Below are 14,001 nucleotides of genomic sequence, written 5' to 3' on the forward strand. Positions count from 1 at the left end.
TATTTTATTTTATTTTATTTTATTTCCCTTGTTTGCGACACTATCTTATCTTATCTATCGATTTTTTCGCTATTTCATTTTAGTGTCATTGTATTGATTTATAATAAATTACAATTATTATTATTATTATTATTATTATTATTGTCATGACTATTTTTTCTTGTAATTGATTTTTAACTTTTTTTTATTGTTCATTTTATTATTTCTTTTGCCCTTTATTTATTTATTTTAATTCCATCTTGATTTATAATAAATTATTATTATTATTATTGTTATTATTGTTGTTGTTGTTGCTGTTGTTGTTGTTCGTCTTCTTCTTCTTAGACGGTCCCTTTCTGCACCTCACAGACCTCCAGGTGGCTCCAGCGGGGTTGGAGGCTGAACCTAATTTGTGTAAAACGCGTCGCTGCTTTGAGGAATCCTGGTTTTCTTTCTCTCGGCTGACATCTGATCACAGCCGGTAACCTGAGCGTCCCGGTGCAGCGTCACCGTGACCACACCAGGTCCCTGATGGAGTCAGGTGGTGCTCTGACCTCCATCAGCACACAGGAGTGGATTCATCATGTTGGAAACGTTCACGTCCGACTATGGAGCAGATTCTTACTTGTGTGGCTCCATTATGTTACTCTGCAAATTTTACTTTATTTCCATTTTTTCTTGTTGTTTTTTAATTGTTTCAGTAAACTGTAATAGTTTCCTGTAAAAACACAGAAAAATTCCAACAGCGGTTCACTGTTAAATTAAAAACCGGAGGATTTTTCATTAACCAATGGCTGCTGTAAAACTCAACAGTGTGAATTGAACAAAAATGGCTGCAAGAAGCCTCATATAGGGTAGAATGACAGTTTGTTCTTCCTGTTACATCAAATTCAATAATTACTGTTTTATATTTTTTTAATACATTTTTTACTATATATTTTTTTTATTTTCAATACATTTGATAAACTGCAATTTGTCGCACATTAATGCTTTTGAACATCCACAACAATATCCTCTATTGTTTGAAGTGTTTGTGCATTTTTAAATGTCAAACAGAGCTGCCAGATCTCAATTCTGGATCATAAAGAATAAAGAAATATTTATATTTGTGGTGAAAATCTGGAAATCACACCTGAGTTTATTCATTTTAAAAGAAAAAAATTGTTGTACTTTCCAGGTGACTACAGTTACCGTGGTTGTTGAATACAGTCGATTAAAGCAACGAATATAAAAAGCTGCTCTTCACCCTCTACACCTCAGACTGCACCCCCACCCACACCAGCAACACCTTCATCAAGCATGTGGATGACACCACGGCGGTAGGTTGCATCACCGGCATGAGGTGCGACAGCTGACTGTGTGGTGTGGAGACAATCACCTGCTCCTGAACGCATCAGAGACAGAGGAGCTCATCATAGACGGACACTCAGCCCATTCTCATCGGTGTGGAAAGGGTCAGCGACTTCTGCTTCCTGGGAGTTCACGCTGAGGAGAAACTGACCTGGAATAAGAACAACACACAGCTGGTAAAGAAGGGACAAAGAAGACTTCCTGAGAATCCTCAGGAACATCAGCCAGAGACTGCTCGTGTCTTTACCGCTCCACCATGGAGAGCATCCTCACCTGCTGCCTCTGGTTTGCCAGCTGCATGATGGGCTCCAGAGGGTCACCAAAATGGCTGAGAAGGTCACTGGGTGCCCTCCACCCACACTGGGGGACCTTCAGGAGAGTCGACACCATCCTGAAGGACTCCTACCACCTGGGTCACTTCCTGTTCGAGCTACTGCAGACGGTACAGGACCATCAGAACCAGAACCAACAGACTGAAACACAGCTTCTGTCCAACTGCTGTCAGAACCATAAACGCCTCATAATAAGTGCAATATATTGTAAATATACCTCTGTGCAGCATACACTGTGTTCAGGCTGATTATTTAATTTCATCTTTATATAAAGAGTTTTCTTTTATAAATATATATAATTTGTAAATTATGTCGTATATAGTTTTCTATATTTTGTCTTTGCACTGAAAGGCCTGCACATTACTTTTCATTGTACTCGTTGCAACAACAATAATCTGAATGTAAAGATATAATAAAGTTCACCTTCATATGTACAGATAAAAACATGATTGATACTCATCAGGAAGAAACGATCGTTAAACTAATCTGATTTTCATGAACCTAAAAGCCAAATTTACCTAAATTATTATATCATATCTTTATTGTCTAGTTGTTTTTTTTTCACTTTATTTATTTCATTGTTCATTTTATTCTCTTTTAGAAGTGATTTTTAAAATTTATTTACAGATTTATTTGTATTAAACTATTTACAATCATATCAATTATCATTTATTATTCATATACATACATTTATTTTATCATCTCATTGATTTTTTTCACAACTTTATTTATTTTATTTGCTATGACTGCTGTAGTTATTATTTTTTATCCTTGTGTTAATGGTTTGATCCTGTGTTTTCTTTTATTCCACTTGTTCTTTTCCTTTAACTGGATGCACTATTTTATTATTTCTTCTGGAGTTGTTGTGTTTATTTATTTATTTTAAATAAAACAAACAAACAACATTAATACAACAAAAACAACTCTTGCAGTATTCTACTTTATGTGAACTCATTGGAGGATATATAAAAGTGAACCTATTTTAAATTAAACTGTTTTTAAAAACTGAACTTTCTCTTTTATTCCTGAGCTGCTCCACCACCAGCTGTGGTTCCACCTTCGTCCACTGGAGGCGGCAGAGAGCCGCAGGATCCAGGTTCTGTTTCCTCCGAACTCCTCGTTTTCTGGGCGGAGAGAGAGAGAGAGAGAGAGAGAGAGAGAGAGAGAGAGAGAGAGAGAGAGAGACCGACCCACTGCCTCCCTGTTTCACCCACAATCCATCTGAGCAGGAACCGGCTCGTTTGTTCCAACGCGGCCGGAGCGGATCTGCACAACAAAGCGGACTAATTTGCGCATTTACGCATCGCTCGGTGGGAAATTAGCGGATACTCGGCTTCTGATTTGCAGTTTTTCGGACTCCGGCTTCGTCCTGTTGCGCCACCAGCCCTCCTTGTGTCCGGATTCATCTCCTCCTTTTGTCTGCAGCTGTGTTTTTTTTACGCTCCAACTTCTTTCCTCCTCGTTTCGGGCGAACAGGAGGTTCGGTTTCTGTTTTCCTCGTCGCGGTCCAAACGGAATGAATGACAAAAACAAAGGAGGTTGATGTCCACAACTCTCCGACTCACCTCTGCTTCGCCTCGCCCAAGGAACGGAGACTCCATCTCCGGCACAAGATGGAAAGCGGAGGCGGGACGGAGAGCTCGGAGCAGCAGCAGAACTCCCGGCCCGAACCCGCGGAGCTCCCTGCGGGGCTGTCCGCTCAGCCTCCCGGGGAGAAGAAGAAGATAAACCGGGCCCCGTCCCCGGCCAGACCCAAGGATGTGCCCGGCTGGTCGCTCACCAAGATCCGCGGCGGGATCGGGACCCCGACCCTGAGCGTCAAGCCGGGGTCCATCCATCTGGGCAGCCGCATCTCCAGGCGCAGCCCCGTGGGGAGCCTGGCAGGGAAGGACGGCAAGGCGGAGAAATGTGGAGGCGGCAAACCGGCGGGTAAATCCTCCATCTCCGGGGGGCTGTTGTCCAAAACCTCCAAGGCGGCCAAGAGCACCGGCGGGAGGAGGAAGGTGTCGGACGCCAGCATCGGATCCGACGATTTATCCAAAGACTCCGGATGCGCCCCGGGGAAGCTCTCCCCCACCGACAGCAGCTCCGAGCTGTCCGACTGCGCCTCGGAGGAGAACAAACTCTCCGCGGACGCAGCGAGCAGCGACGCCGAGTCGAGGAGCAGCAGAGGCGGCGGGCTGGACGCGGAGAAGCCGCCGATCAGGGACGGATCCTCCGCGGACAGAGCGAGCCAGCCGGCCGCCGCCGCCGCCAGGAGCGCAGAGAAGGACCGGCTCTCCCTGGGCATGGACACCGGGGAGGGCAGCATTTCGCCCGGGGAGGAGCGCTCGGTCACGTCGTTTGACAGCAGGGTGCCCGCCAGCACGTCTCTGGCGTTCTCAGACCTCACAGAGGAGTTTATGGACGGCATGCAGGAGGAGTTCGTCCGAGAGATCGAGGAGCTGAGGTCCGAGAACGATTACCTCAAAGTAAGTGCACGTTTGAATGGGTTTGGTTCTGCAGAGAAACCGCATAAACAAGCTCATAGTCCTGTTTGAATCCCAGAAAGCAGCTTCTCTTGTAGGTTTTTAGTGAAGCTACCAGGACCAGGATGACCCAGAACCCACCAGCACTGCACATCTAATCCAAAAAGCAACTAGAGGAGAAGTCCACTTGCTCCTTACTGAAGCTCCTGGATGGTTGACAATCTGCAGACATGTTTCCAGTTTTGCAGTCTCTACCCAAGATGTAAAAAACCCACACATCCTGTCTGATCTGTCACAATCTCACACTTCCACTCAGCTCTTTTTTCCACCCTCACCGGTTCACTCAGTGTGCAGAGATTCCTTTGGATGCCTCCCAAGGCTGCTCACTACCACGCTGACGCTGTTATAAATAGAGAATCCTGCACTCATGGCAGCACACGAGCAAAACATTGTGCCTGGCAGCCGCAGAATTTCACATTTGCTGAGGAAAAACGTGGAAGGTGAAGGTGTGAAACGCTTCAGATAGCAGCTCCACAACATGGTGGAAGGCAGTAGAATCATCCTCAAGGCGTTTGATCGGTTTAACCTGAAGTATGGATTCTAAACTCCAAATTCCTGCGTCCACGTTCAGCTCAATAACCTCGCTGAAGGCGTCTCTCCGGCGTGTCTGCAGGCGCTGAAGCCTGATATCCAGGATCCCCCCTCCGGGTCAATCACATCCGTCCGGCCCTGGGAGTGATTGATTGATTAAGGGAAGGATCAATTAGGGGAGCACGTCTCTGAGCACTAACCGGCAGCGACCAGACAAGCCAATAATTGTCAGGCATTGATTAGGGATGGTGATTGATCGGCGGCACCTGCCTAAGCAGAGGGACCACCCCGTCTTCTACCGGGGCAGTTTTGATTCTTGCTCATCTTTCATCGTGAGTCCTGCTTTCAGGGCTGATGATTTTCATCTATAAACTGGCAGAAAATGATAAAACATGATGATTAGTGTTTCCCAAAATGTCTTGTTTTGTCCAAAAACCCAAAGAGATTCAGTTTAGTGTCACAGAGGAGGAAAGAAAACAGGAAATATTCGATTTTAGGAAGCTGGAGTCAGATAATTGTTAAATAGTTGGCGGTTAATCAACTAATCGATGAATCGTTGCAGCTCTAGTTGCTTTATTTAACCCTGATTAGTGTTAAAGAAACCGCTGATTCATTGCTTTTATTCAATTCGTCAAGCAAATATGTGCTGTTTCCATCGTTGTTAGTGTACGTCTGCGTCTTCCTCTGTTTCATATCGAGGGTTTTTCTCATTTTGCAGCCAGTGCTGGAATCCTGAATTAGCTGCAGCCCTGAACCTGATCACATGTTCTGCTTTGTCACAACAACACGCTCCTGCCTTGTTGTTTCTAAAGCTCACGTTTGCTCAGTGCTGCTGGATGCAGGACGTCGTGTTTGTTGCAGAGCTTCTCCCTGGACCTCCTGGGAGTTCCTGCTCTGTCTGTCGGTGTTGTTGCAGCTGTGACGAACACCTGGTTAGCAATCAGAGGATCAAAACAAGGAGGCGTCGGACCCTCCTCGCTCTTCAGTTTCCACCCAGAAACCCTCACTTCTTCTTCTTCTTCTTCCTTGATGCCCGTCCGTCTTCCATGGCGGCTTCACATTCTGCATGTTAATAATATGCAGACTCTGCTTCTGCTGCAGAGTCCCATTCAGTTGGTAATTACTGAGGAAGATCAAGACAGCGAGCAGCTGCTGGAATCTCATTAATTATGACTTTATACCTCCGTGTGCTGCTGCTCTTCAAATCTGTTCGAGCCGCTGCAGGACGGACGCAATCAAAGCCGCCACCTACGTCCCAGAGCGTTGTTGTTGTCGAACCCACGCTCCTTGTTAGAGTTCAACAGTTAATCAAATCATCTCTCAAATCCACATTTAACATTTAAATGTATTAAACAATGAGTAAAGCTGGACTGCTGGCCTCGTGGTGCTGCTGAACCGGACACAAAGATCCGACTGTCGGGGCGTAATGTCTGTCCGGTGACTAGACTTTAAGCTAATAGATGAGCTTCTGTGCAGCTTGTCTGGACTTGAACTGTTTCAGACGACTCACTGCTAGTATTTTACACACAGAGTTACTTTAGTAGTGCAGCTAAACAAAGTACGGTCTAGTGGAGTTAACCCTCTGGACCCAGTGTCTCTGTTTTTACTCACTNTCTTCTCTTTCCTGCCACGGCTTGCTTCTCCAACCACCGCACAAAAGCTTCTTACTCACAGGATTTTCCTATGAAAGCGTTGCCAGACAGATTCGAACATATTTGTTCAGTGAATCAGTGTTTTCAACAGAAAAAAGAAGGATTATGAAAGAAGATGCAGGGTGTAGCCTGTTACCTAATATGATTTACATGCCAGCACACAGCAGACGTCCTGAGGAGCAGCAGATGTATTAATGATGGCCGAGATCCACTTTGGGGAAATGCTGCTTCTCAACATACTGGTTTGACTGTTGTGGCTTCCTGGGACACTTAATGGAACTGATTCATCATTAATACGCATGTTTCCTGCTGCGTACAGTTCAAAACGTCTGCCAGATGTTCAGCACGGCTGTGATGTGAGGAAAGATATAACGATTTAAGTCCTGCATGAGCTCAGAGGCAACACATCAGGATCCTTATTCTGATTTAACATCATGGCCAGAAAATTGTAAAAACAAAAAAAAAAGTGATGAGCAAGTGAATAGAATGCTGTAAAAAAAATAAATAAATAAATAAATAAAATTAAATTAAAATAAATTAAATAAAAAGTGATGAGCAAGTGCATAGAATACACTGTAAAATAACATTAAAATAAATTAAATAAAAAGTGACGAGCAAGTGCATAGAATACACTGTAAAATAAAATTAAAATAAATTAAATAAAAAGTGATGGGCAAGTGACTAGAGTACACTGTAAAATAAAATAAAATAAAATAAAATAAAAATCTGCTTCAAAAAATGTTAAAATCTGGCAGCAAGGGTCCCAGAAAAACAGTCTAACTGTGTCTCAGACCGAATGGCCGTGACCTGTGGGGTTCCTCAGGGTTCGATCCTGGGTCCCCTCTTGTTCAATCTCCACATGCTTCCATTATGTCCACTGATACGCCTACTAGAACTACCACTACTAGAACTAATACTACTACTACTAGACCTACTACCACTAATACTAGAAGTGCTACTACTACTACTTGAACTACTACTAGACCTATGACTACTAGAACTACTACTACTACTAGAACTACCACTACTGCTAGAACTACGACTAGAACTACCACTAGAAATACTACCACTAATACTAGAACTACCACTAGAACTACTACTAGAACTACTATTACTAGATCTACTACTAGAACTACTACCACTATTGCTCGACCTCCTGCTGGTGGCCAGAGTCAGAACCAAACATGGTCAGGCCAGAACTACTACTACTAGAACTACTACCACTACTACTAGAACTACTACTACTAGAACTACCACTACTAGAACTACTACTACTAGAACGACCACTACTAGAACTACCACTACTAGAACTACTGCTACTACTAGAACTTCTACTACTACTACTACTAGAACTATTACTACTAGAACTATCACTACTAGAACTACTACTACTATTACTAGACCTACCACTACTAGAACTACTACTACTATTACTAGAACTACCACTACTACTACTAGAATTACTACTACCACTACTAGAACTACCACTACTACTACTAGAAATACTACTACCACTACTAGAACTACCACTACTAGAACTACCACTAGAACTACCACTNCTGTTATTTGCAGTCAATTCATTCACAAACTTTGCAGTTTCACTTTAGAATCAAATATCCGCCTTTTGCTTTGCTGTTTTGTAAATGATCTCTGGACAAACATCGCAAACCAGAAGTCATTTAGCTAATACAGTCGTCCTCAAATGTATTCATATCCTCCCATTAAAGAAGGAAAAAAAACAGCTGAAATAAGTTGAAATTGACAAAAATAACAATAAATAAAAATTTAATGAAAATCATGACATTGCTTTTGAATTGTGATTCAACAGAAATATTTAAAAATAAAAATAAAAAAAGGCATGATGGAACCCGTGAACTAATATTTAGTTGAACAACCCTTTGAGCCAATCACTGCAATTAAGTGTTTTCTGTAACTCTCAGTCAGACTTCTTTGTTTTTAAAAAAATATTCTTTCCAACCACAATTTAAAAGTAATGTCTTATTTCACTAAATTATAATTTTGCAAATTTTTATTTATTATTACTTTTTCAGTTTCTAGTTATTTGAGTGACTGTTGTGCTTTTTCTTTAATGAAAGAGTATGAATACATTTGAGGACGACTGTACTAATGCTAACACTAAATAAATGAGCGTTTGCACGGCTACACATACATGAAGTAAAAATGTTCACGTACTAATGTGTGTTGCTCATAACGTGTAGAGACAGTGGACATAATCACTGTCACTTGACATTTAACAGTTTCACCAGCGTTCATCCTGCTTCAGGGACGGTTTCAGCAGCAGCAGAACTTCAGCAGCGTTTGGTACGAGGCGTTCAGGGGAAGCGGGGCAGGAGGCCGACACGCTGACTGACTGTAAATGCCAACGCTGTTTGTGTTCAGTTTAAATATTCAATGAGCTTTTTTTTTTTTCTTTACCACCAACAACAGTCGCTACGCTCATTAATGATTCAGAGATTCAGTCTGCTGCTCCAAATTTCATTGAAGAGGATCGAATTACAATGTGCAGAACATAATGTCTGGAATTAACAGCAGTGAAAGCATCTATAGATAGAAAAATAAAGGTGAATCTCATTCAGCAGGTCCAGTTTCAGGACTTTTTATAGCAGGAAAAGCACACGTGTATGAGTCTGTACATCTATAGATCAAACTAGTGATGAGGAAGTTCTGCTGAGTCACTACACTGTGACACTACTAATGTCATAAATTCCACTTTTTTGCTTTTATTCCTGTCATCTACTGGTGCTTTGTCTTTATGTTTCCTCTGTTATTGTCTTTTTTTTTTTTATGGTCTTGTGTTGATTTTGTGACTTTGTGCAGTAAAAAGTGCCAAATAAATAAACTTAACCTACAAGTCAGAATGTCAAATAGCAGCTGTTGATTTCTTTATTTCTTTGTTTCTCTGTATGGAGTAGTGAGAGTGCCACATTACAACAATAAATCAATAAAAAATAGTAATTTAGAAAAAAAAAGTGGACAAAAGGAGATTAAATATAATAATAATTCATTTAACGTTATTTTTTATTTTTACATTTTTATTTTTTTGTCATTTTTTTCATTTTTTAAAATTATTTTTTAAAGTTATTTTTAAAATCATTTTTCTTTTTTCTTTCTTTTTTGCTTTTAAAGCGACATTTAATTTTTAAGCATTTAAAGCATTTAAAAGCAAAGGAAAAAGAAAAAAGTCACTTTAAATTAAATGTCGCTTTAAAAGCAAAAAAAANGAGGCCCCAGTTACCATCCCACCCTGTGCTCTGCCCCCTTTTATCTAATGTGAGATAATATCACCCAGAAGTCCATTTTTAAGAAGAAGACACTAATTATTACGCAATAATGAGGATGATAAAGACGCGGTGGCTAATGACACTGAGTGATGGAGCAGATTAAGATCAGAACAAGGTTAATGGGATGATTTTTTGATGACAACGATGATTGCATTTCATTTATGACAAATATGCTGGAAGGTGTAATGGCTCCTATTACTGCTTAAAGGATTCCCTTTATGTGCATGTCATGCTGTCGGCTCTTTACAGTCACTTAAAGGGAGATGAAGTCTCTGTAAACGCTCTTTCTCCTCAGGTTGTTTTAATGGAGGAATGCTCGGCTCGTAATATTTCATGTTGAAACGACAGGTGCACTTATTAACTGTCTTTCCTTTGCCGTCTCCAGGACGAGATGGAGGAGCTGAGGTCTGAGATGCTGGAGATGAGGGACATGTACATGGAGGAGGACGTTTACCAGCTGCAGGAGCTACGGCAACAGCTGGAGCAGGTGAGTTCAGGATTTCTAGCCTAGATTTGGGTAGTTTTCCCAACAGGATGATATGATGCAGATGAATAGTTCAAGGACCTTCAGAATGTTTAAATTCTGAATATTCTTTCTGGTTTTATAGTTTCCAGCTCTGATAAAAACTGTCACTTAGATAACATATAAGTCTGCAGCAGGTTTTTGGGGTTCAGAGGGTTAAACACCTGAAACCGGCCAGTTTAGGTCATCAAACATCTGAGTGTCATGTGTGATCCAGAGGTTCTGCAAAATGACCCGGGCCCTGCCAACGAGTGCCCTCCCTGCTGTTTTATGTGTTTTATGTCATCTGCTGCGGTTTAATCGCTGCTGCGAGGCCCAATAAAGCCAGAGGAAGCAACAAGGACGTCATCTGCTGACACGCTTTCTGTTCCTTCAGGCCAACAAGACCTGCCGCATCCTGCAGTACCGGCTGAGGAAGGCAGAGCGGCGCTCTCTCCGAGTGGCCCAGACGGGGCAGGTGGACGGAGAGCTGATCCGGACGCTGGAGCAAGACGTCAAAGTGAGTGATCGGGAGATTAGCTGCGGCCAGGTGGAAGATAAAGCATATGACGTACACAGAACAGCTAATTCTCAAATGACACCGCGATGTTTTGGTTTTCTGCGATACGAAAACGAGTTTTCACCGGATGACTTGACCAACATCGTAATCGAGAGTGATTGTAGGGGAGGTAACTTACATCAAATATGCTAAAAAAACTCCAAAACATGTTGGAACCTTTTTTTATTACATCCAGATGTGGCGTTCAACTTTGCAGATGGAGCTTTGTGGTGCTGATTTGAATGGCAAAACAAATTTGTCGTGTTGATTCGTTTAGAGCCAACGATGGTCGACACAGAACCCGTTTGTGGTCAACATCATATTTTCTGTAGCCCAAATATACATACAAGTAACCGAGTCGTCCTTTTTGGTGTTTTTCCTTCAGTTTTTTGCTCATTTTGCTGCGAGCGTGTGAAGTTTGCACGTCAACAAACTCTGTGTGTCTGACAAATGTTAAAATAGAGTAAATGATGTTCTGTCAGAAAGACTTCTGTTGCTGATTAGTCATGAGAAAAAACAGAATTGTCCAAGTTTCCTTTCTGTGTCGAGCAGCAAAACAAGTTGTCGCATGATGTGTTTGTGTTGTGGTGCGACTCTGAGCGGATTCGTTGATGTTTAAACATGTAGTTTGGTTCAAGGAAGAACTGCTGCTCTTTATTCTGCCTCACTTTTCTGATGAGCGAGATACGAAGCTGGAATGAGGACGCTGAAGAGGCGACTAATGTTTGTATGAAAGTGAGAACTGGCGTGGAAGACTACGTTGCTCTAGATGCTGTCGTGTTGTCTGGTTCAGTCTAAATAAGTAAAAGCGAGCAGCGTAATGAGGGCGTCTCCTCAGCGGCGTTACTTGAGTGTCTACAATCAGATTTGTTGTCTTTAATGCTAAAACAGAAACACCAACAATTAGAAAGCAGCTGGCAGCTGTTTAATGAGCTGATCCAACCTCCTCCTACAAGTCCTAGAAATCAAAAAGCATTNGACTGTGAGTGTGCTTGGTTGTCTGTCTCTAAGTGTGGCCCTGTGATAGACTGGTGACCTGTCCAGGGTGTCTCCTGCCTTCACCCTGAGTCAGCTGTCCAGCCCCCCGCAACCCCAGTGAGGATTAAGGATGAAGCGGTGTATAGATAATGGATAGGTGGTTTAAATGTTTGCGGCTGCTGCATTTACCTGCTGGGACTGTTTCGAGTTTCCCATAAGATGAAGCTGTGATCTAAAGTTTACTTAATGGAAGTCTTAAGTTTCCAATGACTCATACAGCTCTTAATTTTCTGTGATGGAATTATTGAAAACATGAGTCTTTGACCCAAATACAATCCTGCATTTTAGTTCTTTCACAGATTTATTTTAGGTCTTCTGGAAATATGTCAAAGTTGCTGAGCTCAAAAACGTTCACACAGCAACTTAAAACATGACCTGAAACAGTTTCAGTGATTTAGGAAGTTGTGTTAATCGAATTTCCTTAGTTTCATGGCCTCTTAACGTCTCGTGAGTGATTACGGTCGACTACAGCAGCTGACTTCTCTAAACTAATTTAAATAGGACCCATTTGATTCACTGACTAGACACAAACACCACAGTGGGAAAGTCTGAGGAGCTCAGCAAAGATCTACAAAAAGCAAATCATTGACTTGAACATGTCAGAAAAGTTGCTTGGTGCCGTTTCAAAGCAGTTACAGATCCCAAAATCTGTGCAAACGATCTTTGTAAGTGTGAAGTTCATAGTTGTGTCGCCGCCACGATCAGGAAGAAAACTATCATCTGCTGCTGAGAGACAGTTGGTCAGGATGGTCGAGAGTCAACCAGGAATCACTAAACAGCAGGTCGGTAATGAAGTAGAAGCTGCTGCAACACAGATGTCAGTGGAAGCTGCTGTGCAACAAGGAAGCTCTTCCTCTGGAAGCAGAACCTTAAAGCTCCACTGACGTCTGCTGCTGATCACATGGACAAAGACAAGATCTCCTGGAGGAAAGTTCTGTGATTAGATGACACAACAGTTTAGCTATTTGGCCACAATGAGCAGTTTGAAGGAGAGAAGGTGAGGCCTTTGATACCAAGAACACCAAACCCACCATCAGGCATGGAGGTGGCAGCATCATGCTCTGGGGCTGTTTTGGTGCATTACCTAAATGGAATGATGAAGGAGGAGGATTACTTTCATATTCTTCAAGAAAACCTAAAATCATCAGCCAGGAGGTTGGGTATGGATGCAGTTGGGTGTTCCAACTAGACAAGGACCCCAAATGTACATCAAAAGTGGTAAAAAATGGTGAAATGAGGCTAGAATGAAGGTTGTAGACTGGCTTACCTGAAAGTCCTGAATTAAATTCCATCAAGAACCTGTGGACTGTGTCAGAACGATAACAAATTTAGTTGAACAGCACCAGTTCTGTCAAGAGGAGGGTCAAAGATACAACCAGAAGCTTCTGGACGGAAACCAAAAGTGACATTTACTCAAATATTAGCATTTCTATATGTATATTTTGGATTCAGCAAATGTCTTATTTCCAAAACACCTCCAATAAATCTATGAATAAAGCTGAATGCAGGATTGTTTTTTCATGTGTTTCATTGATTCCATCTTAGAAAATTCTCCAGTTCAGAGTCATTGGAAACTTTTGCCTCCAGCTCGAGGCCCCAGTTACCATCCCACCCTGTGCTCTGCCCCCTTTTATCTAATGTGAGATAATATCACCCAGAAGTCCATTTTTAAGAAGAAGACACTAATTATTACGCAATAATGAGGATGATAAAGACGCGGTGGCTAATGACACTGAGTGATGGAGCAGATTAAGATCAGAACAAGGTTAATGGGATGATTTTTTGATGACAACGATGATTGCATTTCATTTATGACAAATATGCTGGAAGGTGTAATGGCTCCTATTACTGCTTAAAGGATTCCCTTTATGTGCATGTCATGCTGTCGGCTCTTTACAGTCACTTAAAGGGAGATGAAGTCTCTGTAAACGCTCTTTCTCCTCAGGTTGTTTTAATGGAGGAATGCTCGGCTCGTAATATTTCATGTTGAAACGACAGGTGCACTTATTAACTGTCTTTCCTTTGCCGTCTCCAGGACGAGATGGAGGAGCTGAGGTCTGAGATGCTGGAGATGAGGGACATGTACATGGAGGAGGACGTTTACCAGCTGCAGGAGCTACGGCAACAGCTGGAGCAGGTGAGTTCAGGATTTCTAGCCTAGATTTGGGTAGTTTTCCCAACAGGATGATATGATGCAGATGAATAGTTCAAGGACCTTCAGAATGTTT

At 42.2% G+C, this 14,001-nt stretch overlaps 1 protein-coding gene across 1 annotated transcript in view; it reads left to right on the forward strand.

Annotated features, from left to right (window-relative positions):
* The first annotated feature begins 3,181 nt into the window (after window positions 1–3,181).
* Window positions 3,182–14,001, forward strand: part of LOC103374205 (microtubule cross-linking factor 1-like) — a 43,702-nt gene continuing 32,882 nt past the window's right edge. The window contains exons 1-3 of the mRNA XM_008304251.1: window positions 3,182–4,132; window positions 10,060–10,161; window positions 10,574–10,696. Of these exons, the coding sequence (XP_008302473.1) occupies window positions 3,182–4,132; window positions 10,060–10,161; window positions 10,574–10,696 (1,176 nt within the window). The remainder of the gene's footprint in view (window positions 4,133–10,059; window positions 10,162–10,573; window positions 10,697–14,001) is intronic.

This window comes from Stegastes partitus, unplaced genomic scaffold (genome assembly GCF_000690725.1).
Source record: "Stegastes partitus isolate 25-593 unplaced genomic scaffold, Stegastes_partitus-1.0.2 Scaffold2177, whole genome shotgun sequence".
In the NCBI taxonomy this organism is placed as follows: domain Eukaryota; kingdom Metazoa; phylum Chordata; class Actinopteri; family Pomacentridae; genus Stegastes; species Stegastes partitus.